This window comes from Talpa occidentalis, unplaced genomic scaffold (assembly GCF_014898055.3).
Source record: "Talpa occidentalis isolate TD23 unplaced genomic scaffold, MPIMG_talOcc4v2.1 talOcc4.3, whole genome shotgun sequence".
Lineage (NCBI taxonomy): Eukaryota > Metazoa > Chordata > Mammalia > Eulipotyphla > Talpidae > Talpa > Talpa occidentalis.
This window is the reverse complement of record NW_023603184.1, coordinates 146,041,053-146,067,778: the sequence shown is the minus strand read 5'-3', so window position 1 is coordinate 146,067,778 and position 26,726 is coordinate 146,041,053. Positions and strand designations below refer to the sequence as shown.

General features: G+C 47.5%; 1 protein-coding gene across 2 annotated transcripts; it reads left to right on the top strand.

The window, feature by feature from the left end:
* The first annotated feature begins 372 nt into the window (after positions 1 to 372).
* SLC16A14 (solute carrier family 16 member 14) lies at positions 373 to 26,726 on the top strand. 2 transcript variants are annotated; one of them, XM_037524183.2, is made up of 6 exons: positions 373 to 436; positions 6,503 to 6,696; positions 7,317 to 7,588; positions 14,535 to 14,678; positions 21,423 to 22,400; positions 26,541 to 26,726. In XM_037524183.2, the coding sequence occupies exons 3-6, from the start codon at positions 7,330 to 7,332 to the stop codon at positions 26,690 to 26,692; spliced, it is 1,533 nt and encodes a 510-aa protein (XP_037380080.1). In that variant the 5' UTR covers positions 373 to 436; positions 6,503 to 6,696; positions 7,317 to 7,329; the 3' UTR covers positions 26,693 to 26,726. The 2 variants fall into 2 exon arrangements, with proteins under 2 accessions (XP_037380080.1, XP_037380082.1); XM_037524185.2 differs by lacking the exon at positions 6,503 to 6,696.

Here is a 26,726-nt window from a genome sequence, read left to right as displayed (position 1 = left end):
GAGCGCTCGCGGGCCGGGCGCCTTCGGCTGCAGCAGCGCTTTCCACGTCAGCCGCCGCCAGAGTGTGCACGCGAGGTGGCTGCAATTTTTTTTCTGCCAAACCAGAATTAGCCGGTCCAGGCATGAGCGAGCGTGGAGATCCGAAATCGCACGGATTGGAAGGAAGCGCGGCGAAGGCTCCGGCCCCTCCAAAGCCACCCGGACCGCAGCCTCGAGCCCGGGGCGCCGGCGGGGCCGGGTGACCGCGGAGCGGGGAGCCCGGGAGCCCCGGAGCGCGCGGAGCCGGGCGGAGCGCCGCAGCCACCGCGTCCCCAGCATGGTCGGCGCCCTCGCAGCCGTTCGCTGCGCGCGGCGGCTCGGGGGGCCCCGAGGAGCACCGCCCGCTCGGGGATCCGGGCCCGGGGCCGAGTGAGGCGCCGCTGGGGGGCCGCGGGCGGTGAGTACCCCGAGGCCGCCAGCCGCGGCCGGCCGGGGATGGAGGGCGCGCGAGGGGCCCTCGGAGCGGGACGCGGGCGGCCGCTGCACCCCTCACCTCGGCCAGCAGCGGCGCAGGCCCGGGCCCAAGCCCGGGTCGCGGGGAGCCGCCGCGCGGTGCACCCCAAGACCGCGCCGAGGCTCGGGGGTCGCGCCGGGCGGCCGGCCCTGGGGCTCCGGGGCTGCCGGGACACGCGCCCGGCCCCCCAAGGGCCCCGCGCCCTGGAAAGTGGGGCGCTTCGCCCCGCGCCCAGCCCCGCTCCCCGGCTCCGCGCGCGCGGCCGGGCTGGGAGACGCGCATCTGGCGACGCTGGAGCGCGGAGGGGGCGCTTGGGGCTCAGGGAGGCTCCTCGCGCCGGGACTGCCGTCCACCTCCCTCCCTCGAGCGGGGGCCCCGGCGCGCCGGGGACAGACGGGTGCGGGGGGCGCGGGGGGCGGCCCGGGAAAGGCGGGGACCGCGCGCCCTGGAGGGGCCGGGGCGGGATCCCGCGGGGTCGCTCGGGCGTCAGATCCCGACCCCCTGGCGCTCCGGATCGAGGCTCCTCCGGGAAGAAGAGACGAAAACGGGTCGAGGAACCGGGGTGCGGGGCGTCGCCGTCGGGGGCCGCGAGCGCCGGGCCGTGCGGGGGGGCGTCTGGGGCGCGGGCTCCGCTGCCCGGGACCCGCTTTCTTCTGCGGAAAAGTTGCTTCCGTCTCATTAGCGAGGTGGAGAGGCTTGTTGTTGGGGATTATAAGATTCCCTTTCGCCTCGTCTGACTTGAGGTTTAACAAGGCGGGGAGAACGGGGGGCACGAGGGTGGGGCGCGCTCCGGGGCCCCGGCGGCTCCCGCGGGCTCGGCCTCCCGCGCTGCACCTGCGGCTCCTGCGCCGAGGGCGCCAGGGCTGCGGCATCCCCGGCCGGCGCCCCGAGGGCCTCCGTACGTCTAGTCCCCCCAGCCTGGGCTTCACCCAGCCGGGCGGGTCTCCCTGGCGCCGCGGGCCCCCCCAGCCCGGCGCGCACCCCGGCCGCGAGCTCGGAGACCGGTTCGCCTCCCGGGCGCCCTCTCCAGGCCCAGGAGGCCGGTGCCGGCCGCGCCTGAGGCAGCACCGCGGCCCGGTCCAGCCCCGGGAAGGAGGTAGCCCCGAGCTTTCACTTGGGGGTCCCCCTTGGCAAGGAGCTCACCTCCCGCTAAATTATCACAGCAGCCAAATGAAACACGAACCACCTGCTTTTGGAACTTACTCCCGTAGCAGACCCGGGGCAGGTTTCCTGCGAAACTCTGACTCCCTCCAGCGGGTTCTGCAGCATTTCAAATTCTCAGCTGAGCCCCGCTGAGCCGCTTGCGTTCCCGCGTTGGGATTTCTCTCCGTGGATTCGCATTTGGAGAGAAGGGAAGGTCGGCAGTGGGTCCTATAACCTTCCCATCTCCTTCCTTCACATTTCCAGCGAGGGCTCTTATCCGTGGGCTTCCAGCAGGCGAGCCTAGAATGGGTTACATTTTGCAGCTTGATCCTTAAAAGAAACCCCTGCTGCCTGCCCCCCATTTACCCCGGGGTGCCACATGCATGTGATCATTTTATACCACATCTGGATGTGGAGATGGTGGGGGAGCTTGAAGTCCCTGCAGTGCAGAAAGACATGGGGTGGGCACCTGGCCCAGAAACCCTCTCCTCTCTTTCTCGCTCCCCCTCTTTGTACTCTCCCCAGAGTAGGATTGGAATACTCAGATGATCGCTCAGCGAAATAAGCCAGAAAGAAAAAGAAAAATACCGGATGGTCTCACTCATAGCAGGAATCTAGAAAACTTAAATAAGGGACCAGGAAAAAGAATAACTATAAGACAGTGAAAATCAAAATCAACAAAAAACTATGAACCAGAGACACTCTATGGGGGGTAGGGGGTGGGAGGGGAGGGATTGGGGTCAAAATAAGGGGGTTGTGATTGTATGGGGAATATAAAAATAAAATTTATTTTAAAAAAATAGAATACTCAGATGATTATCTTAGATCTTATAATCATATAAATACTAAAATGCTAAAAGCAAACTCTCCCTCTGTGTAGGGAAGGGTAGACATTTATTGTTCTTGTTTGTTTTTGTTAACCTGGTTGAAGGTGATCCTGATTAACTGAATAGTCCAAGCTGTAATTACTGTCAGAGAGGGTGAGATGTGAAATATGACGGCTCTTGCCTGGGAGCTGTTCCAGCCTCTCAGGAGGAGCCACTCCTCCATGCACCCGTGTGATGCGCAATTCCACATGCACGCTGGGCCTCTTGACACACAATTGTCATTAAATGCTCTCCAGCATCGCTTATCTAGGATCAAATAAACTGGAAATGTCAAGAGCAATTCAGTGACAACTACACCTTTTAACCCATAAAATAAACAATTCAGTATGAATTGAAGGTCTTAACATAGCTTAGGGGGAAAATGCTTACAATTTCAACTCTGGGTTGAAAAACTCTCTTTTGTATTTTTGTTTCAAAATCTTGCTTAGACATCAATGCCAAATTGTGTCGTTTTACCTTGTTAAACACAGCTGAGCATCGTCCTACACTTTGCTCATTTGGGCCAGTCACCTCCTTGCCAAGCTGCTGCTTCTCCTCTTTCTGGCTCCCAACTAGGACAAGCACCCTTCTGGGCCCTTGCCAAGCTCATCCTCTGGGCCCTGCTGACGATGCTGCTCTTTTCTGAGCTGTGAGCTTCAGAGAACCAAGGCTGCCCATTTCTTCCTCTCTCCAAGCAGGCTTTTCTCTCTTCCAAGGAGAAGAGGTGGTGCAAACACAAACACACAGCCTGGACCCCCAGCAGGCTGAGATACCCCAAGAGGATTGTGGAAGCAGGCACAGGGCAAGTTCTCTGTGGATTCAGGCAGACGGATAAGGGACAGTCCTGGAGTCCTCAATGTCTTTTTCAGGCTGTAAAGCTCTTTCTACAGCAATTGTTGTGGGGCAAGCCCGCAGGCTGGCAAGGCAGGGAGGCCAGGGGGCAGAAGGCTGGCCGGCCTCCCAGGCCTGGTGAATCTTTACTCTTTCTCTTTGGGCTCTCTCTGGCGTCATCTTGTGGTCCTGCCTCTCTGTAGGTCCTCTCTGCAGCCCTTCCACTGTAGTCATCCTTACAGCCTCAGCCTCCAGGCTCAGGTGTACACACTTTCGCATGCTGGTGCGATACTCCAGGTGTCCACAATCAGTCATCCGTGCCTGTGCCCACGTTCCCAAGTGCCTTCGGCATTCAAGGCCACAGGTGATAGCCAGAGGCCAGCAGCGTTAAGGCCTGACCAATTCACTTACCCTACGTGGATTGACTCCAAATAGCCACTAAACTACTAGTAAGGCTGATCCAGATGATGTTTAAAAGCTAGAAACAGGGACCTTTGTTTTCTTATAATAAGATTCATATATATGTTTATTCAGAATTATTTAATTATAAGATTAAAAATAGAAAGGAAAATTACTTGTAAGACCATCCTCCAAAGAATGATCTCCAACATTTTTTTGTTTCATCCCAGTTCTTTGTTCCCTGTGGACACATTCTCCTACACCACCACCTCCATGGGATTCTTGCCTGTGTCCCATTGTGTACCCCACGTGTCGTCACAGCGTAGCTTCCTTTCCATGTCATCAGAGAGCCTGTCTGATTTTACTTTCACTGGCAGATTTGCATGGATGGGCAGATCGGGCTGGCTTTATTTAACTCACCCTCCAGAGCTGGATTTTAGAGATGGCTTCAGATTTCTTTTCACTATTTCAAGATTTCACTGTTATAATTAAGTTGAATCTTGAAGGATGAGCTGAAGTTCACCAGGAGGTTAGAAGGACAGATGTGTGTCGCCGAAAAAAGGCAAAAGAAAAGGTCGTGCACGCACATTTAAGATGCCGTGCAAGCTTAGGGAGCTGCAGGTGCTTCCTCAGGCTGGAGAGCAAAGTGCAAATGTGGAGGGAGGGAGGAGGGGCAGGGAAGACAGGCCTGGCAGAGACTGCAGATAACGCAAGAGGAGAACCTGGCTGCTCCAGGGGCAAAGTTGGACACACATGCCGATGGGGTGTTTCAACTTGACCCAGTAGATAACTTGAAGGGGTGGAGAATTACATGATAAGATGCCTCTTGTCACTGCCAGCAGTCTGGATATCAGGGAGGTGGAGGAAGCAGTGGTGGGAAGTCTCCTGGCATACAGCAGCGATGCAGGCAGGAAGGTTGAGAACTGGAGGAGTGTTTAGGAGACAGAATAATTTAATAAATAAAAACAACAACAGGTAAGAGAGAAAGAAAACATCAAGATGAGCCCCAGCACAGAGCCATTAAATTGGGCATCGTTGGCTCCCCAGTGCCCATTTCTTCCCAACCAAGTCTTAGCCAAAGCCAATGCCTCATAGTCTAGGGGTCAGCAAACTGTTCCTTTAAAAGGTCAAAGTAAGTATGTTAGGATTTATGGACCACATAATCTTTAAAAAGGTGGAAACAATTCTTAGCGCAGTTCCCTGTCACTGCCTCTCTGTTCCATCAGAAACTGGCTGAGAAAAGCCCCACAGCTGGGGGCATTCTTACTGTATTGGGATCTTTCTCTTCCTGCCATCTTCCTCCATTGCAACAAAATGATTTTCAGTAATAACCATGTGGTGGTGTATAAGAATCACCATTTTCTTATTTGTCCTTCTGTTTTAAAAGGATTTAAAAATAGATTTCCATTTTAAAGATTTCATTCAAATCAAGTCAAGCATGTCATGGGCTGAGCAAAATGTCACTTTCCCAATTGAAGCTTCTCACCTGGCAGTCTTGCACTCTGTCGCACCATTTTAAACTGGCACAAAAGTAAATCGCCATGTGGCACATGGAGTGACGGGAGTGACATAGCCCTGAGCTGTCACCGTCCACCCCTAGTGTCTGGCTCCAGGCTGAAAGCTGGGGCGCCACAGGGCCTGGCGTCTGCATGGGCTGAGCTGAGGCCCACAGTTCTGTGCTCTTAGGGATTACTCTCAAAACAAAGGGTGCCAAGCTGGGGTCAGCTCTCTACCCAGGAGCACCTAGGATTCAATATTATCCGAAGGGGAGTTTCAAAGCATGTGCTTTGAAGTTAACACACATAACATTAAGATGTAAGTGCAAAAGATTTTTTCACAGAGAAGTATTTGCTGACACACTGTGAAGATTGAAAGAAAATAAAAGCATAACAGCTTTCAGTCCTTTGAAGGTTTTAAGTTCTCTGTGGAAAGTGCTCCACCTAACTGCCAGCTTCTGGGCAGTGCGCCTGTCCGTGCTCCATCCGCTCCGCCCAGGGGTGCTCCGCCTTGGAACAGCCCACCCATCAGCCATGCATTGTAGGCAGCATTGTTCATTTCTTAACATCAAGGTTCCTCTCTAACCTCCATCCTCTTCATCCCAGCCAATGAACGAGCTTCCTACTGCAAAGAAATGAGACCAACTGTTGTAACTTTCCACCCCTCTGCTCCCCATCCTGTCTCCCCTTCTCTGTCTACCTCCAATCTCGGAGGATGGGTCCTTCCCCCTGATCAAGACCAACCCTGTCCCACCACCTCTGAGGTCTCTCTATTTCGCTCTCTCTCCCTTCCTACCTACTTCCCTCCTCTTTTGCTCTTTATCCTCTGTCCCTACCACACACTCCATTCTCATCCAACACAAAGCCAGATCCTCCCCTGACCAGGCCTCGGTGCCCTCTAGCTCCGTCCGGCCTCCCTCCTCTTGTTCAAACATCTTGAGAGATGGATTTACACAAAGCACAAATCCCATCACGTCTCTCCTTTGCACAAACCCAGCCTCTGGCTGCTCATTACAGAGGAGATAAGCTCCAAGCTCCTTATTCGGCACCAGCCACGGTCCTGCCGGCTCCCTGGCAACCTCACCCATATGTCTCCCTAGATCACCCTTTCCTGAGTCTGATTTCCTGTTTTCCAAGCAAATTTCTGGTGACTAATTAAGTTTCCCTGGTAAATGGGGGAGGGGATGGCTTGTATAGCAGACATAAATGTTATTATTATTAGAATAATAAATAAATATATTAATAAATAATAAATTGGTTTCCTCCTTTCTCAGTCTCCTGGGCTCTGCTTGTATGAGTCGGTCCCCCAAGGCTAGTCCACTCTGGCTGTACTGGACAAGTGGAAGGCTTGGACCCTTGAAACTGAGAACTAGATCCTCTGCCAGGGCCCACCAAGGTGAAGGCGGAAGACCCCCTGAAAGGCTTTCAAGGCAGGCGCCTTCCTTCTGTGGCACCTTTGTTGTGACCGGTCAGTTTCCATCTCCATGAGTGTGGGCTCTGGAGTCAGGGGCAGCTGGGTTCAAATCCCGACTCCCAGTCTGGCCGTGAGACCTTGGGAGAGGCACGAAACTTCTATTTCATTTCTTTAAAATAGGAACAGGGCCTCCTTGGTGGTACAGGGGTTAAATATCAGCGCTATGAAGCTATCCCCAACCTCTGCAACACGAGTTCGATCCCCAGCCAGGTTGCTGACCCACATGGCGCAGCAGACCTCTCCTGTCTCCCTGCTGCCCCCCTCAGCAGTGTATTTCAGTCAGTCTGCCTGTTCTGCTCCCCATTCTGTCTCTGGTGAATACCTCTGGCTGACACCCCAGTTCTTATATGCATAAATAAATAAAAATAACAATAAAATAAAATAGGGACAATGCCAGTTACATAGAGAATGACGGTGAAGATGAAGGGGCACACCCAGGCATTTGGTCCTGTGCAGAAGTGGGGTGTGTTCCCAAATCTGCACAAAGACTCATATGAGAGTCTGAGACAGTGACGGGACCACCTTGGTGACCCGGGGGAGGGAGAGCGAGCCAAACGAGATGAAGGTGCTTTTTTTCTGACGATCAGTGAAATTATTTGTCATGTGCATTTCAGGAAATCTTGGAAGATGTATACAAGTCACGAGGATATTAGGTATGATTTTGAAGATGACCCCAAAGATAAGAAGACATTCAAGCCCCACCCCAACATTGATGGCGGATGGGCTTGGATGATGGTCCTCTCCTCGTTCTTCGTGCACATCCTGGTGATGGGCTCCCAGATGGCCCTGGGCGTCCTCAACGTGGAGTGGCTCGAGGAGTTCCACCAGAGCCGTGGGCTGACGGCCTGGGTCAGCTCCCTCAGCATGGGCATCACCCTGATCGTGGGTACGTGAGCACGCGGCCTGCTGTGATGCTCATGGCCCGAGTTTTAGAATGTTGGAACTTGACACAGCGGATGTTAGTGGATGTCATTTTTTTTGTTGTGATAAAAGATTCGTAACAGAGTTTGTCATTTTAATCATTCAGAGGTTGACAGTTCAGTGTCATTGAGCATATTCATCTCTGCCATCAGTCTCCACAAACTAAAACTCATTACCCATTAAACACAACTCCCCTCTCCTCTTCCCCACCCCCAGCCACCTCCATTCTGTATTCGTTCTGTGAATGTGACTACTCTAAGGGCCTCATACGTGGAGTCACGAGGGTAATCTTTGTCCTCGTGTGTGGTGTTACTTGAATGTTAGAGAGAATGTTATATAGAGTGTTGATATTATTTGAGTATGGTGAGATTGATTTTGGAGCATTTTAAAAATTGATCACTTAAAGAAACTCTCTTTTGCCCCAAAAATCTGTTTTCTTAATTGCTATCCTTTATTTTCTATCATTCAAAAACATCTATTTTATACTTATGAATATTTTTGAATGATAACAATTTTAAACACTAAAAATCAAACAACAGTCTTGTTTCAGAGTTCTAATGTTTTTAATTAGAAGTATTGCTCATATGTTATTGAAAAATATATTAAACTGTTTTTGGAAAGCATACTGCTACAGCTAACAGGAGGGAATAGTAATGTATCTTTTATTTGTAGTTAAACTTCACCACTCAGCAATCTTGAAAGCCATTCTTATCCAGGTGGAGATACCAAATCAGAAAGTTATTCTAGATGCTATGCTATTATGGCTAATGGGTTTCAGTTTGGGAACTGAACATTCACTGTCAACTAATATTTAAGAAGCATCTATTATCAATCAAGTGCTTTTGCTTACACTATTTCATTTTACTTAAATGACTCCTATAAGGAAATTACCACTATACCCTTGTGCCTTTCACTTACTTTGCTCAAAAACTAAAACCCATAATTTTACATCTAATTGTTTTTAATGTAAAGTATTTATGGTATAATTTCTACTGGAACCATAGCAGCCTGAAATCTTTTTCTGGTTCTGTGTGTAAAGTGTGTGAATGACAAGCATATGTGTGCTTTCGGGAGTCTGTGCTGTTCTGGTGATTTCCACACTGGTAATTAATCGCTTGAATTAAATTTAGAGATTTGTTGATCTTGGCTGACATTCAATCGATGTTATTTTGGATGGTACCAGTGATGGTGCTAATGAGAGAAGACAAGGACAAAGTGTTATTTCTCAAGATATATGTAGGGTGTGTATGTTTACCAAAGGGAATTAAGAATGATCTGCTTTTAACATTAAATAAGGGCCCCATTATGTGTGTGTGGGCATTGTTGGCAAGTCCTTTCGGTGGGAAACAGGAATGAATGGCCTCCTTCAACCTGCACTGGCTTGTTAAAACCAAGACTCTATGGAAACTGCAGGCAGGTTTCCTTCGGTGTAGGGAATGTGATAGTTTTGTGCTGGATGTTAGTAAGTTAGTGAAAGGAAGATAGTAAGTAAGTAAAGGGAAACTGTGCTTCTTAGAATTCTTAAAATTCAGTTTTCATGCTGTAGTGCCGGCAAGCACAGGGCAGGTTCACTATAGATTCGGGCAGATGGATAAAGGAGAATGCCAGAGCCCTAGGTGGGTTTTTCAGGCTTTAATGCTCTCTCAGAGAACCAGGTACACAGGCACACTGGGCAGGGAGGCTGGCAAGCAAGAAGGCAGGCCTAGGCTGGGCAGGAGGGGATGAGAGGCAGGCAGGCAACCAAGGAGCCCAGCCCCCAATGAATCTTTATTCTCTTTCTCTGGTGTTCTTTCCCGAGTGTGGTCTCGTGGACTCATGGTCTCATCTCTTCTGTGGTCACAGTCGCCCATCCTCTCGCTGCTACTGCTGCCACAGCTTTTAGCCCAGCCTCTAGTCTCAAGTGTGCACATTTGCACATGCACACACCCATATCCAGGTGTCTACAATCAGGCATGTGTGCCCGGCGCCCATATACTCACACTCCCACATGCCTTCTGCATTCACACGATCAAGGCCATTAGGTGATAGCCACAGAGGCTGATGGCTTAAAAACCCTGATTAATTCATTTACCCTACCTTTTTTTTTTTTTTTTTTTAAAGATTTATTTATTTATTTATACAAGCACTGGGTACAGTCAGAAGCACGGGAGGGTGAGAGAATTCACCAGAGCCAGAGCCGGGAACAGAACAGGCAGACTGTTCTGTTCAGAAATACACTGCTGAGGGGAGCAGCGGGCGCGGCAGGATAGGTCTGCACGCCATGTGGGACCCTTGCCAGCGCCTGGGGATCGAACTGGCGCTGCAGAGGCTACGGGCAGCTTCGCAGCCCAGCGCTCAACCGCTGCGCCACCAGGGGAGGTCCCTACACAAACCTTTTTAAAAATTATATTAATGGGTAGAACCAAACACTTCCTCAATCCAGGAAGTGTGTGCCTGCAACAAAAGTGAAAACCCAGCAAAAGGCTAGGATATGTAATGTCCCACTATTTTCCAAACCATCTGATAAGCCTTAGATAATCTGTTGTTTTGTGTTACATGATGAAGTGACAGGAAGGCACAGAGCAGGATCTCTATGATCCGAGCAGACGGCTAAAGGAGAGTCCTGGAGCCCTCAGTGGCTTTTCAGGCTTTTATTGAGCTTTTACCAGGCACACGGCAGGCAGGGGTGACGGCACATCTTCACTCTTCCTGGGCTTTCCGGCATTCTCTCGTGGTCTCATTCTCTCTCTTTTCTGCTGGTTCTGTACCGCTGGTGTCCCCATGATGCCACCCTTATAAGCCCAGTCTCAGCCAAGGTGTGCCCACCTATGCATGCCCACACCCCACTTCAGGTGTCTGTCTTTAGGCATGCATGTAGGACTGCAGGGATCCATCAACACTAATGGTGGGAGGGCAAAAAAGCCTGATAATCACTTACCCTAACATGAGTTCTAGAGAAATAAGCAGTGGAAACCAGCCCTGAAATTATGAGGTCTGGTCTTAAAGATGATACCCAAAAGCAGAACCCCTAACTCACAGTGATGACAAAATGAAATTGTCATCTTTAATTTAATTGGGAGTTACCTGAGCACTGGGCTTGGGAATTCCTGAATTCCACACAGAATTTCAGCATATAGACTAACCTTCCCACAGGAACAGTGCCTGCCAGATCCACCTCTTTTGCCCTGGGGCTCTGAGGTCACAGCCGAAGACGACTTGACAGCTCCAGCAGTCGCTGCTGTTGGTACATCAGGGCTTTGTTAAGGGAGGAAGTCTTGATGGTTCTCATCAAAAGGAGAATCTTTTTCCTTCTTTTTTTCTTTATTGCAACTATATGAGATAATGGATATTAGCTGACCCTTAGCTTTCTTTGTATAGTGATAAATGTTAATTATTTCTTAATAAGACTAGAAAAAATGAAGACACACCAGTCAAAGAAAAAAAAACATAACACAGCAAGGTTCAGTTCCTTCAGTGAAAGGACTTTGATTCCATCATGACCTGACTTGCTGCTGATCATCTTCAGCTGCTGGGTACAGGGTTGCTGCAGATAGGCTAAGCAACATTTGCTGCTTTTCCAAGCAGAAGTTGGAACAACTCTCTTTTTAGCACGTATTGCATGCCAAGCACAATTGTGTACATGATCTCATTTGATGCTACAGCAACTGAGGATGCCCTCAACTCTCTCTGATGCAGGAAGAATACACAATATTCAGAGACATTAAATAACTTACTGGAGGTCAAACAGCCAGGACAGTTACTGGACTCCAAGTTTGTGCCCACTGCCTGCTACTGCCTCACACAAGCACTGAGAATATGCTGGAAGTGAACAGATAGAAACTGTTTTCCTTTTCTAATCACTGTAAAGCACATTTGGATGATCTCTGTTAATTAAAATTTTAAAAAAAGAATTATGTGACAGTAGTTGAGAACCATCTCCTCTTCGGCCATAGCTTGCATGTGATGAATTCAGTCATTTCATTCTTGTGTGATCTTTGCTAGCATGGGTTTGGCAGTTTCCTAAAAGGTCCCGATTTTTAATAAAGTGTAATCACCTCAGTGGGTCCTGTCTACAGCAGCCTTTCTGGATCATTCTCGGCGGAAGACATGTCACTAAGGGACTATCCAGGCTGCAAAGTCATTTACTTACTAGGTAGATTTGGAACAGGGCCGTCGGCCCCAGTGTCACATCAGAACCACCTGGGGACCTTATGGACCCTGGGCCTCTCGGGCTGCACCTGGGCCATTAGATCAGTAGCTCCCAAGAAGGGGCCCAAAGGGTAGGGTTTGTTTGCAGTTTCTCGGTGACTCTAGCATCCAGCCAAGGAGAGAGTCACAGATGTAGAAGTTCTTAACTCTTCACAGCAGCCAGGGTGTGCTCCAGGACACCTGGGCTTCAAAGAACTATCTCCTGTACCCATCCATCCATGCACCCATGGCTCACCTCACCTGGTTTCCCTGCTCACCTGAACTCTTTCCAGCCTTCTTGCAGGCTCAGGCAAGAAGGGATGAGTGTGTTCACTGTTGCAGTGTGACTCTTTATGATGTGGGAATAGGCCATGATGTGGAATATTTGGAAGAGGACAACATCTGTTAATGTGGCTAATTTCACCCCCAAACAGTGAAGGTCTCTATTAAGAGGGGTTATCCTCAGAGGACTGGGTCTCAGTTTTCTTTCTGTGGGGAGTTTGTTTCATTCTGTAAATGCTAGTTCAGTGCTGGAGATGACAGTGACCGTTAGAAAATGAAACAAGATGGTGGAAAGCTTGGGTCGACTTCCTCTCTTCACTGTATCTGTGTCTGCAACTCTGGAGGAGTCACAGTGTGTCTGGGTGACTTTGCCCATCGGCAGATATGCCTGATGCAGGCCAGTGGTGCAGGAGGTGATGAACAAAGTCAGATACCTTTATCAGCTTTTGTTCTTATCAGTAAGGCAATTAGTACTTTCCTTCTGCTCTCTGGCAGTTCTCCAGCTATGAGTATCTGCCCTTACTTGGGAATCCCCCGCCCCCTTTTTTCCACAAATGCTTTCTTTATCCAATGTATCACAAAAACATGCAGTATCTCAGAGAAGACTTGTTTCTGGGCCTGTCTGTAACATGCAGAATTTTATCATGCTACTGAGCTGTCCTCTGCTGATCTTTCATTTAAGTTTAAAAGGCCTACTAACAGTCAAGTTTGCTAGTAAAGTGAGCATGGGTTTAGGAAAATGAATATACTTGTAAAGAAATCATAGTTTCAGGGCCTCCCTGGTGGCGCAGCGGTTGAGCGCTGGGTTGCGAACCTGCCCGCAGCCTCTGCGACGCCGGTTCAATCCCCGGCTGCTCCCCGGCCACCGGAGGAGGGTCCCACATGGCGCGCAGACCTCGCCTGCCGCCCGCTGCTCCCCTCAGCAGTGTACTTCGGTCCTTCTGCCTGCTCTGCTCCCCGCTCTGGCTCTGGTGAATTCTCTCACCCTCCCGCGCTTCTGGCTGTACCCAGTGCATGTATAAACAAAAAACAAACAAACAAACAAATAAATAAATAAACATGCCTCTATAAAAAAAAAAAAAATTGAAAAAAAAAAAAAAATCATAGTTTCAGCTTATAGTTTCTTAATGGCAGTTGCCCCGATGTTTATATTGGTGTGCTTACTTTATTATTCATATCATGTCTATTTTAAGAGGTTTATCTACAGAATTATTTTCCATCATGCCACAGGGTAAATTAATGTGTTTGCCCTCCTAGTTTTTTGAACTAGGCCTTTTCAAACCCATTTGACCAAAAAAAAAAAAAAAAAAATCAAATAGAACTTAAAAAAAAGTTTCTTTTAATTTCAGTTTGGGCTAAAACAGGAAACTCCTTAGAGTTCAACAAGCTTTTAATATCAAAAAGTTCTACCTGAATTCACCACATGATGTAATAATGATCAAAACTAAGATGGTGTTTAAAATGCACCAGTGTACTGAATATTGAGTACTGCGGTGCTAAAATCTGGAGTGCTATTGCATTTGGACAAGGAATCACTGATTGGGGGCATTTAGCTTCAATGACATCAGAAATTAGCCCAAAAGAAGTTGACAGAAACGAAAGCATCATAGCACATGATTAGACCATGTCGTGTAACACTGTGCTGCTGAGTGTGGGTGCATCTTGCACAATGACGTGTAACCCCAGATCTGCACATGGCGTGACAAGTGTGTGACCTGACGGGTCCACTCTGGGACTAAGAGTCTGCAGGGTTAAGTCGTGTGAGTGCACTGAGGAGTCCTTTTCAGCTTGGTTTGCGTCTAGGTGTCCTCATGGAAAGACTCTTAATTTCCTGCTTGAAGGATAGGAGTCCAGAGCACTCCTATCCTGTGCTCCCTTTGGTCTAGAGTCCCAATTCAAATGGGTACGGAGGACAGAGGAGGAACAAGTAATGTAAATGAGGGCAGGGGCCCAGGTATAAGACTTAAGGGAAGGGTGGTGATTGTGGCAAATTAGAGAGCCAGTGTGACCCAGCTAACAGGCCCAGCTACTGCACAGTTGCAGTTTATTTGGGCTGTGTGGGAGGATTTCAGGAGAGCCACTGGATTTTTTTCTTAATTGTCTTAATTTTTAAACATTGGCAACTGATTCTAACCATTTTTCAAATTTTATTCTTGGTAAACCTAGTGCAGCCACAGGCTGCCTAGACCCTCTAGAACACTAGTGGTAGGTAAGAAAATGAGCCAATTTATGGTTGCAAGCCTGCCTTTCTTGAAAACCTTGGACTTTGTGTTCTGTGAAAGCCCTGAAATTCACCTTTGCATGTTAGATGTATTTTGAGTAAACACTACATAAAGCAATGTTTTGTTTTTTAGCGTAACACCTCTAGAAGATTTATTATTCTCTGTCTCCATAGGAGGGTTTACTAGGAGTCATGAAAATACAACACTGACCGCCAATTCCTTCTCTCTGCTCCGTGACAGGGCCTTTCATCGGCTTGTTCATTAACACCTGTGGGTGTCGCCGGACGGCCATCATCGGGGGGCTGGTGAACTCCCTGGGCTGGGTGCTAAGCGCCTACGCTGCAAACGTGCATTACCTCTTTATTACCTTCGGAGTGGCAGCTGGTAAGCATCTCGATGCCTTTTAACTTGATTTTCAATGCTTTTATTGGGCATTTTGGCAGTAAATTTAATTGTGGAGAAAAGAAACCCATTAAAATATTTTGTCTTTTTGTATCCTCTATCCTCTCCCACCCCCACCTTATACTCTGGAACATACTTTTTAATATAAGATAATTAAATATGCCTGAAGTGTGGGAAAATGACCTAACAACCATCCTTGGCCTCCCTAATGGAACTGAATTAAATTTCTCATGACTGCTTCCAAGTGCTAGTCTTTTCTCTTTGGAGAAACAGGAAAAGGAAGGTAATAATCCAGCCTCAGGTGAATAGACCAAATACGAAAGAAATGATTAGCTGTCTCTCATTTACTAATTGCAGGATGGCGTGTGAATCATGGAACAATCATCTTCTCTTTGGGCCCCATTCAAATTAACGAGAGGGCAGCGAAGCCCACAGACACGAGGGTCTCTAGGCAGCATATCTAGAGCGCGGGTTGTGTGGCTCCCGCAATGGGGCAGACTCCAGGGCCAGGCAGCACAGTTAGCAGATCTGCTCTGCCCAAATACACTCCCAGACACAATTTCCTTTATCAACAGGTAGCCAACTTCACACAGATTAGAAGTCACGTCTCACTTGCCCAGTTGTATTTCAGTGAAGCAGATCCAGGATGACTTTCTGAAGCAGATCCAGAGCTATGATCCCTTTCTCTGTGACTTTGGGCAACTTAATCTGCTCGTGCTTACTTATTCCTTGTCTGCTGAGTGGTGTCATTATGAGTGCTGGCTTTACAGGGCTGGTGAACCTACCTACTTAATATATATGTATGTAAAACTAAAGTGGAGAATCCAGAAGTCAGCTAATATATACAAAATGCTTTTGGGCTGTCATTACTGAGGCATGCTGAGGCTGAATGGCCACCTAAGCCTATTTAATAGACAAAAGTTAGATAATAAGACTGACTGCAAAAAGCAAGCGATATGTATATCTATGAAAGGAACTTGACTGAAGTCCTTCATTCTCAAAAGCACTTCGAGGCAGATTTGTATCTCTAACACCTAGGCAGTTGAAATTGTCTGGAGTATCTGCCTATTAAGCATCAAATTAATGTGTGCTTGCTCAATCATACTTATGCAGGGAGGCAGGGTAGACTTCTCCAGCTTTGCCAGAGCTTTCTCTTCAACTCTTAAAGACACCTTCTGCTCCATCCCTGCTGAACCAGAACCAGAGGATATTCTGACCCTCAGGCCACCTCTCTTCACCAGGGTGTGGGACTGAGAACTGCTCCTGTAAACCCAAGGGTGGGGAAGAATGGTTCCAGGGTCTGTGCAGGGATGGACATTATCAGGGCTGGGGCCTTGCCTGGCCACTGAACTTGAGCCCATGTACCCCCAAGTTCTGTCTTATGAGCTCATTTTATTGTGCTGACATTGGGTGGCAAGGTGACATTGAAACAAGGGTATGGGGGGAGCTACAGGCTCTAAAGGACAGTGGCCAGTAGAGAACACTGTCTGGGTTCTCATGTGTGCACACAATTGCAAGACCACTCAGGCTCAGGGAACAATGGGGTTACGTAACAAACCAGGGAAACAGAGACCTCACTGCCACAAGTGCTAGCTGTCTCACCCAGTTAGTGTCCATAAGTCCTAAAAGAGCACTCATCCAAGCTGGCGCATCCTGCCAGCAGGGGCCTGGAGATCATGGTAAGCAGCAGGTCAGGATCTAACTCGCGGCAGCTGGAGGTGCTCACAGGCAGGGCTGCTGAGACTACACCACAGCAGCTCCAGTCACAGTCCGGGGTCAGGACAGACAGCCCCAGACGCTGGACCAGACAGCAAGGAAGGCAGCAGCATGGGAGGCCAGTCAACAGAGGTGACCCAGACACAGAGTGTGGGTCACCCGTCAACAGTAATGGGCAGCACTGGCCAGTAGTGCCGGTCACCCAGTCACTAGAATAACAGCAACTTGTGAGCTGTTGGCCCACACCAGCAACAAACAGCTCTTTGAGACTCGAGGCCCCAGGCCTGGTGTTCCTTCCAGGCATGTCAGTATGGGAGCATTTATTATACTAAGTTAGAACAAATGCAGTTCGAATGTTTAGGTCCCTCAGGAGAAACAGAAGAAAGTTCTGTTTCTTTCCATCTTTTTATTCTGCTGCTATTTAGAAATCCATAACCACATTCAATTTCGGTTGTTGGTAATTGTCAGTGACAAATCAAATTTTTTTTAAATTAAACTTATGCCTTTGGCAAAACCCGGACTGTGACAAATTTCACAAGACAAATGACCCAGTTTCCTCAACAAATAAGTTGCATGGAAAAAGAGTGAAAGAGAGTTCACATGCACATCAACAAACAGAAATGTGTGGGCCTAACTCAGACCCTTATTTATTTTTTTAAAGATTTGTTTTTATTTATTTATGCATACAAGAGCTGGGGTGTCAGCCAGAGCTTCGGGGGGAGTGAGAGGATTCACCAGAGACAGAGTGGGGAGCAGAACAGGCAGATCGACTGAAATACACTGCTGAGGGGAGCAATGGGAGGCAGAAAAGGTCTGCTGTACCATGTGGGTAGCTCTCTCGCCGGGGATCAAACTCATGTCACAGTGGCTGGCAATAGTTGATAGTGCTGAGACTTTAACAACTGTGCCACCAGGAAGACCCCAGACCCTTATTTAAACAAGTTTTTTAAACAAGTGGAAATTTGAACACCTTCTGAATATTTTTTCACATAAAGGAATTTTCAGGTAAGATGATTATGCTGTTTCTAATTAGAGCTCTGTACTAGATATTTGCACATGAAATAATATATTCAGGATTTGCTTCAAAATAACATGGAGGCAGGAGTGGGGCTGGAACAGATAAGAATGGCCTGGAGCTGATAGACTTCGCGGCTGGGTGATTTTCTTTTTAAGCTTATTTTGAATTTGAGTTCAACTGTTTCATTAGCTCGTAGCCTGTTATAAGTGGTAGGAAAGTAACATTGACAGCGTGCTATGACACAGGTGTATTACCTTTATATACTTAGCAGAACATAACACAGCAGGTGTGTAGCTGCTTTCTCAAAGAGCTGAGTCTCTGCGTGTGTATCACACTTGATCAAAGTCGCATGGTTACTTACAGGGAACAGAGCGAAGGTTTTAATCCATGGCTGCTGGGTTCTTTTTTACTATAGACTACTTACCATAGAGCAAAATGCAATGCCCCAACATTGAATATCAAAGAATTTCTTGGTTCTTTAACAAATAAGTTTTTTTTTTTTTAAAGAGGCATGTATTTTATTCATTTATTTATTTGTTTGTTTTGTTTTGTTTATACAAGCACTGGGTACAGTCAGAAGCATGGGAGGGGGAGAGAATTCACCAGAGCCAGAGCGGGGAGCAGAGCAGGCAGAAGGACCGAAGTACACTGCTGAGGGGAGCAGCGGGCGGCAGGAGAGGTCTGCGCGCCATGGGGGACCCTCCTCCGGTGGCCGGGGAGCAGCCAGGGATCGAACCGGTGCCGCAGAGGCCGCGGGCAGCTTTGCAACCCAGCGCTCAACCACTGCGCCACCGGGGAGGCCCTCTTTAACAAATAAGTTTTTAAATAACCATCAGTGCACTTATTTTTTTTTTAAAGATTTATCTAAGCATTCAAGAGCAGGGGCACAGGCCAGAGATGCGGGAAGTGAGAGGATCCACCAGACAGAACAAGAGTGGAGAACAGAACAGGCAGGCTGACTGAAACACACTGCTGAGGGGAGCAGTGGGTGAGACAGCAAGCAGATGTCTTCTGCACCATGTAGGTTTCTCCCTGGCCAGCCGGGGATCGAACTCTTGCTGCAAAGGCTGCAGATTGCTTCACAGTACGGTGCTTAATCCCTTGCACCACCAGGGAGACCCCAGAGCACTTATTTTGCAGCAAAATTTCTTATACCTTAATGGTGCAAATAGAATATTAAATCTTGATCTTTGAAAGCAGCTATAATTTCAAAATATGATCATTTTCTCTTCCCATAGTATTTTCTTTCATTTCATCCCTTGTTGCGTACCAGGCACTGTGCTAAGCAGAAATACATCAGTGAACAAAACAGAAAGACCCCTGTCCTCACGGAGCTCACAGTCTAGTGAGAGGGGAAGAGGGATCAGATCATAAACAACATACAGAAGAGAGAAGTAAATTAAGTCCTTACTATAGGGGGAAAAAGCAGAATCAGGTAAGAATTTTGGGACTAAGGGTAGTGGGAGAGGGAATGCAAGTCAAAGTGGACCTCATTGAGGTGAGCAATGAACAGGAGGGGGCCTGAGCCCCACATCTGTCTGAGGGTAAGAATGTTCCAGCAGAAGGAACAATTAGCTTATAGAAAGGGAAAAGATCTCCAAAACCCCTATTAGCCTTAGAAATCTGGAGGGGTGGGCCTCCCTGGTGGCGCAAGGGTTAAGATACAACCTACGAAGTAATCCGCAGCCTCTGCAGCACGAGTTCGATCCCCGGCCAGCCAGGGAGCAACCCACATGGTGCAGCAGACCTCTCCTGATTCACCCGCTGCTCCCCTCAGCAATGCCTGTTCCGTTCCCCACTCTGTCTCTGGTGAATCCTCTCACCCCCTGCACCTCTGGCCTGTACCCCAGCTCTTGTATGCATACATAAATTTTTTTTAATATTTAATATTTAATATAAAAAGAAATCTGGAGGGAATTTTAATTTCTCAAAGGAAATCTTCTCAAACTAGGTTTTTGTATAAGGATAATCATAGTAGATGGTATATAATTTTGATATTTTGACTTCCAAATTCTATTATTTTCTCAAACAGATATCTCAGGTCTTACTTATAGACTATTGATATTTTCTTTGTCCCTTTGAATATTAGAAAATTAGAGATTTCTGGGGCTACCTGGTGGTGCAGCGGTTGAGCGCTGGGTTGCGAAGCTGCCCGCAGCCTCTGCAGCGCCGGTTCGATCCCCGGCTACCAGGTGAGAGTCCCACATGGTGAGCAGACCTCTCCTGCCGCCCGCTGCTCCCCTCAGCAGTGTACTTCGTCAGTCTGCCTGTTCTGTTCCCGGCTCTGGCTCTGGTGAATTCTCTCACCCTCCCGCGCTTCTGACTGTACCCAGTGCTTATATAAATAAATAAATAAATATTAAAAAAAAAAAAGAAAGAAAATTAGAGATTTCTGCCTTTTGTGGACTTTAGTCATGTAGGCTAATTCAGAGCTTGGTTGAAAATTAAGGACAGCCTTTTTCTTCATGCTCATGTCCCCCAAAATGCAAATTATTGTGATGTTGCCACCCTCAATGAGGCTTCACTGGAGATGTGGGGACGTGCCCCCACTTCTATTGCAAATCACTTCAAGGCTGACTGAATTGTTCTTAAAATAAGGGGTTGAGGATCTATGACGCCTGACAGTTGCTTCAAGTAGCATGACCCTGAAGTAAATAAAAGTGGCAGATTGCTTCTTGGGGCTTATTTTAGAAACTCAGTTGAAGCAACTCCTCTCGGGAAGGAAAGTTTGGGGTCAGAGGCAGTGTGGGCAAGAGAGGGGCCAGGCTCTGGTGTTGGTTGAATTTCACCCTGGATTCTCCAGTTACCTGTGGCAGGATCTTGGGGAAGTATCTTAATTTCCATGAGATTTAAACCAGGTTTTATAAAATGGGCATAACTACAGCCAGCCTTTGGGGGTCATTGTGAAAACCAGATCATCTAAAGTCTGTAAAGCAGCCGGCTTTGTGCACACACAATCTCAGGGGATTATTGCTGCATGTGCTGGTGTGGCTGGTCCGAAGTCAAGGAATTCTGGAACTCTGAAATGATGCTGGGCTGGGGAGGCTGCAGCTTTGGGGAGCAATATCCACACTCAAGGTCCTTTTCTTCTGTCTCCCTCTTAATGTCAGGAGGTTAACATGGGGCCCCATGCTCATTCAAAGGGGGGCTTCTGGTCTCCCGCTGTACCTAGAAATTGAGGACATAACCTACAACCTCTTGGCCTGCATTTCATTTCACTTTTAATAGACAGCATGTTTTCAAGTAGTTTTGGATTCAAGAAAAACTGAACATGAAGTAGTGAGATTTCCCAATACCCCCGCCCCCAACATACATAGCCTCCCCTGCCACTTTGTTAATGTTGCCGAAGTAAATCACAAGCACTTCCAATTTTCTAAGCAAGATGCAATCACCAATCAGAGCTGCAAATAAGTAGTTCGTGGTTATGACAACTAGTCACTGTGCATATTTATGGGACCATTTTGATTCCATTTATTCTTCCAATTAATTTGTGAACAAGTTTGCCCATTCCCGAAGCCCCTGCACATTGCCTGGAGGCCTTTTCCATCCCCGTGTACGGAAAACAGAACTACTTCCCTAGGTACCTGGTGCAATTAGGGTGGACAGCAGAGCCCTCAGAATCCATTCATTCTTTCAGCATATCACCGGGCACTCCCTGGGGGTCTGGGCGGTGCCCGCCACGGGGGAGAGAGATGGGGGGGGGAGTCCCCACACAGCCCAGTCCTCTGTCCTCTGGAGGCCTGTCCCCGCGGGAGAATGGGTCTCATTCTGTCACTGGAGCAGTAACAGCAAAGCCCGCTCGGAGAGAAGCCGGGCCAGAAGCAGGCTTGGGGACGATGGGCTGGATGCTGACCCACAGAGCCTCCTCTCTCCAACCATTCCCGTGTTTGTGTGCACAGCATGGAGACAAACACAGCAATGCAGCCGAGCTGAGGGGCTGCGCCTTCTGGATCCGCCGCTCACGCTGTGTTCTTCTCCCTTCCACCGCGCAGGCCTCGGGAGCGGGATGGTCTACCTCCCGGCCGTGGTCATGGTGGGGAGATACTTCCAGAAGCGCCGCGCCCTGGCGCAGGGCCTCAGCACCACCGGCACCGGCTTCGGCACCTTCCTGATGACCGCGCTGCTCAAGTACCTGTGCGCGGAGTACGGCTGGCGCAGCGCCATGTTCATCCAGGGCGCCGTGGCCCTCAACCTGTGCGTCTGCGGGGCGCTCATGCGGCCCCTGGCCCCCGGGGCGGGCGGCCCCCACCCGGGAAGGGAGGGTCCCCCGGTGCTCCCGGCGCGCTCCACGGAATCCGTCGGGTCGGCGGGACGTCTGGGCCGAGCAGGCGAGCAGGAGGGCGCGCCCGGCCTCGAGGAGGCCCTCGCGGACCCGCAGGCCCAGGCGTGCCAGGAGGCGGCCGGGCGCAGGGCGGACGTGCGCGCCCTGGGCATCCTGAAGCGCGTGAGCCAGCTGACCCTGAGGGTCCGCAGGGGCTTCGGCGACTGGCACGCGGGCTACTTCGGGACGGCCTCTCTCTTCACCCACCGAAGGTTCGTGGCCTTCGTTCTGTGGGCGCTGTTTGCGTACAGCAGCTTTGTCATCCCTTTCATCCACCTCCCAGAAATCGTCAACTTGTATAATTTGTCGGAGCAGAACGATATTTTCCCTCTGACCTCCATTATAGCAATAGTTCACATCTTCGGGAAAGTGATCCTGGGCATCGTGGCCGACTTGCCCTGCATCAGCGTCTGGAACGTCTTCCTGATGGCCAACTTCACCCTGCTCGTCAGTATTTTCGTGCTGCCGCTGACCCACACGTACGCCGGCCTGGCCAGCATCTGCGCGCTCATCGGCTTTTCCAGCGGCTATTTCTCCCTGATGCCCGTGGTGACGGAAGACTTGGTGGGGATCGAGCACCTGGCCAACGCGTATGGCATCATCATCTGTGCCAACGGCATCTCGGCTCTGCTGGGACCACCTTTTGCAGGTAAACTGTGCGAGGTTTAAGAGCTTAGCGTGTTCTCATTCGTGTTAGGAAGGCCAAGATCAGCAGGAAGGAAGTTTCCACTTGTGTAATGATCCTCCCCCTCCTGCCCTCCAAGTCTTCATTGATAATTTTAGCAGGTTAAATTTCTTTTGAAAGTATCTATAATTTACTTTTTATTGAGTTAACAGTGGTTTGCAACACTGGATATGATTTAGGGGTACAGATTCACTCCTCTCTGGTGTGTGCTGCCACACCCAGCCCCAGGGCACCCACAGTCTCCACCACAGTCCACTGCCCCCCTTTTGTCTATTACCCACCCCCATCTTTTCCCTCTGCTGGCCTCATTTTTGTACTCAGATTCCAAGGATTTGTTTAGGTTTGGTTGTGTCTGTTCCTTTGCTTTGTTTCTTATATTGCACATATTGTCTTTCTCTTTCTGACTTACTTTGATCAGCATCATCCCTGCCAGCTCCATTCACGTGTGGCAATGACAAGGTGTCAGATTTTTTCACAGCGTAGCATTCCATGTGTGTATACACTGCATGTTCTTAATCCACTTATCTGTTGATGGGCACACGGGTTGTTTCTTTACCTTAGCTGTTGTAAATAATGCTGCTGTGAACACAGGAGTGCAGATAGCTTTTGGAATTACTGTTTTTGTATTCTTCGGGTAAATACCCAGCAGTGAAATTGCTGGATCATATGGTAGATCTATTTTTAATATTTAAAGGTCATTCTTTCATGTAGAATATGGATGAACTTTTGATCCCCGTCAGCCAGAGAGAGCAGCCAGGTGGTGGGTGGACAGAGCAGAACAGAGGTGTGTCAAGGAGGCAGCCACTGGCCAGCCAGTCCCATCTGATTTCTGTCCCAGGAAACACAGAGAACTGTGTGTTGTCAGAGCTTCTATTGTTAAGGGGTGTTTCTGCCCACCCCCCAACCCCACCCCTCCCCAAGGGAAGCCAGGACTCTGAACTTTTAGGTTACATTTCCAAGATTTTCAAAACACCATGTTTAGGCCCAAGAGGACATGCCTGTGGCCTGCATCAAGTGTCCTATCCCTACTCCAATGAATTGCCACAAATGTACTGGCTTAGAATACAATTTATTGTCTTGTAGCTCTCAAGGTCAGAAGGTTCCACTGGGTTCCATTTTTTTTTTCTTTTTTCCTGTAGAAGATATTTAAAAGTTTTTTCCCTCTAATCATGTTAATTGAGGTAAGGCTGATTTACATCAATCTATTTGTTTTAGGGGTTATGGTTCAATACTCTACAGATGTTATATTTTACCCCATGCCCACCACCAAAGGCCCCATGATCCCCCACGGGGCTCCATTGGACCCGGCGCTTCCCCACTCCCAAACTGCCACCTCCCCTTCTGGTTGCCTCAATTTGAAATGCAAAAATTTTTAATATAAGGAATTCAATTTAAAAGTGTAATGACAGGTAATATACTTAGCAGACATTTTCTGTAGTCTACAGAGACAACGGGGTGAATAAAGGGGAGGGAAGGGAGTGACAGGGAATTCTAGGGGGGCAGTGTTTATTACTCTCCCCCAGAAGGGGGACTAGTTCATATACAAAAAAGCAGCCAAGAGAAAGATGTTTGAAATTCCAAGAAATTCAGCCTGGGTTGTACTCCTGGAAGTTTGGGGTGACAGGAAAGGAAGGTGGGGAGGGCCCACATCACAGAGCCTTGGAGCTTATACCCAACCACTTCAAACAAAAAAAATAGTCTGAACGAAATGCAAATTAATTTCCAATTAATTATCATTTGCACTTGCAATCACTGATCATGTGAAAGTGAGGATTTGAATACTAAATGACAAGGTCAGTTTTCGTAGGAATGAGGGGAATGTGAGAACTTCATTTCCTTTTAATGATAGCTCATCATAGACGCCGCTTAGCGCTGCCGGCCGCCATGTTGTCTGCAAGTGCGTCATTCGTCATCATTCGCCGACGTGCGTCATTGTTCTCCATGTTGACAAATGGCCACGCTGAGGGGAAGTTGGTGCATTTCTGTTCCTCTATCAATGTCGGTGTCTTTCTGATTCAGTTCTGAAGCTGAGTCATGGTGTTTGGATTATATATTTCATCTCATTGGTCCCTCTTATCTCAAATTGAAGACAAAGAAGACAGAGCACTGTACTACCCCCAACTAAAATTCTGATATGATTTTCTTTTTAATTTTATATCACATGACAGACCCAAACACTTAGTTAACTTTTAAAATGTACCCAGAATCTATAGCTTTTGAGTGGTTGGGAAAATTGTCATTTTTTATGTTATCAAGTGTTTGTTTTTCTTTATGATAATCTTGACTGATGTGGCATATTAATTATGCACTAGATGCCATAAAGACTTTATGCAATAAGCAAATAAACTACCACGAAGTCAGAGATTAGTTTACACATTTAGGGTTTGCTTTTGTGCAGCTGTGGTGGGAAAAAAATTTTTTTTTCACATTTTATTTAAATTTTATTTTTATATTCCCCATATAATTACAACCCCCTTATTTTGACCTCAATCCCTCCCCTCCCCGCCCCTCACCCCCATAGAGTGTCTCTGGTTCATAGTTGTTTGTTGATTTTGATGTTCACTTTCTTATAGTTATTCATTTTCCTGGTCCCTTATTTAAGTTTTCTAGATTCCTGCTATGAGTGAGACCATCCGGTATTTTTCCTTTTCTTTCTGGCTTATTTCGCTGAGCATGATCCCTTCCAGCGCCATCCATGTTGCTGTAAATTGCATGTGTTTATCTTTTTTGAATGCTGAGTAATATTCCATGGAGTATATGGACCACATCTTCTTGATCCAGTCATCTATTTTGGGGCATTTGGGTTGTTTCCAAAGCTTAGCTATTGTAAACAGTGCTGCTATAAATATAGGGGTGCAGGTGCTCTTTGGAATTGATGTTTCTGTGTCCTTTGGGTAAATACCTAGGAGTGAAATTGCTGGATCATATGGGAGCTCTATGTTTAGTAGGTCAAGAAATCTCCACACAGCTCTCCATAGTGGTTGGACTGCGGTGGGAGAAACTTAAGTTGCAATTACATATCCACTTGCCACTTAGGTATTTTTTTAAAGATATTTTTGGAAAGTGGCTGTGGAATACTATATTTGGTCATTAACTCACATTTTCCTTAGATACTTGCTAATTAGTGCCCTTGTTGAAATGGAAAAAGTGAATGTTTAAAATTTGCATTTTTGCCACACGTAAAAATTTTTACATGCTCTAATTCTTTCAGTTCACAGCGTTGTCTATGTGGGGTCCATAACATGTGACTGATGCTTAGAATTATTCACTGAAGTAAAAAAAAAAAATCATAGTTCATAGTGTCTCAGACATGATTGTTATGTGTATTTTGTGTTACTTTAACATCTCTGAACTTGAATGCATTTTGCAAAATCCTAAGACAGTATTGAGCCATATTTTTACCCAACAGAGTTTTTCTTTTTTCCGGAGTCTTAAGATAATGATGTGTCATGTAAATCATGGTATCTGAGACTCCATGACATACATGGGTGGTATTTTACAGTGTGCATTGTAAGATTACTATATGAAAGCATTAAATTATAACATTAAAGTATTATTTGAAAGGCCTGGTAATTTCGTGAGCATTGAAGGCTGTATCTTGGGCAATTTAAAGTTTTATGAAGATAAATACTAAAGTTTTATAACTGTAATTGTGAATTTTATAAAATCTGGTTAATTTGGTCCTTTCTAGAATAGATGTTTGACCTAAAATACTTCAGAATGGAGAGGTGTTCACATGTCTTCTGCTCAGTTTCTATTAGAAACTTCTTTAGAAGAGTTTTGATGAGTTGAGAAACTACTTGTGGTTAAATTTGTGCAAAAAAAATGAGATTCACTTTTTGCTGCAGGTTTTGTGGCAGTTGAATGCTGAGAGCCAGAAGATTCTCCTCGTGGGTGCTGAAAAGTACCCTCGGGGCTGGAAAGCAAATATACCACCCCAAGATACTGAGAACTCTAGCTTATGTGGCCCAGACTTAACAGTAGCCAAATGAGATGACATTTAAGTAATTTTATAGAAATATGTACAGTACCAATAAAGGCTTTTTCTGTGTTCCTGACTTTCGTCCACTGCATTACTCTGAATATGTCCTTTTTGTTTTATAGGGTGGATCTACGACATCACACAAAAATACGATTTTTCCTTCTATATATGTGGCTTGCTTTATATGGTAGGAATACTCTTTTTACTCATTCAGCCATGTATTCAAATTATAGAACAATCCAGGAAAAAATACGTGGATGGTGCCCATGCGTAGTGTTATGTATGTTTCATGGAAGGTTTCTTTGTAC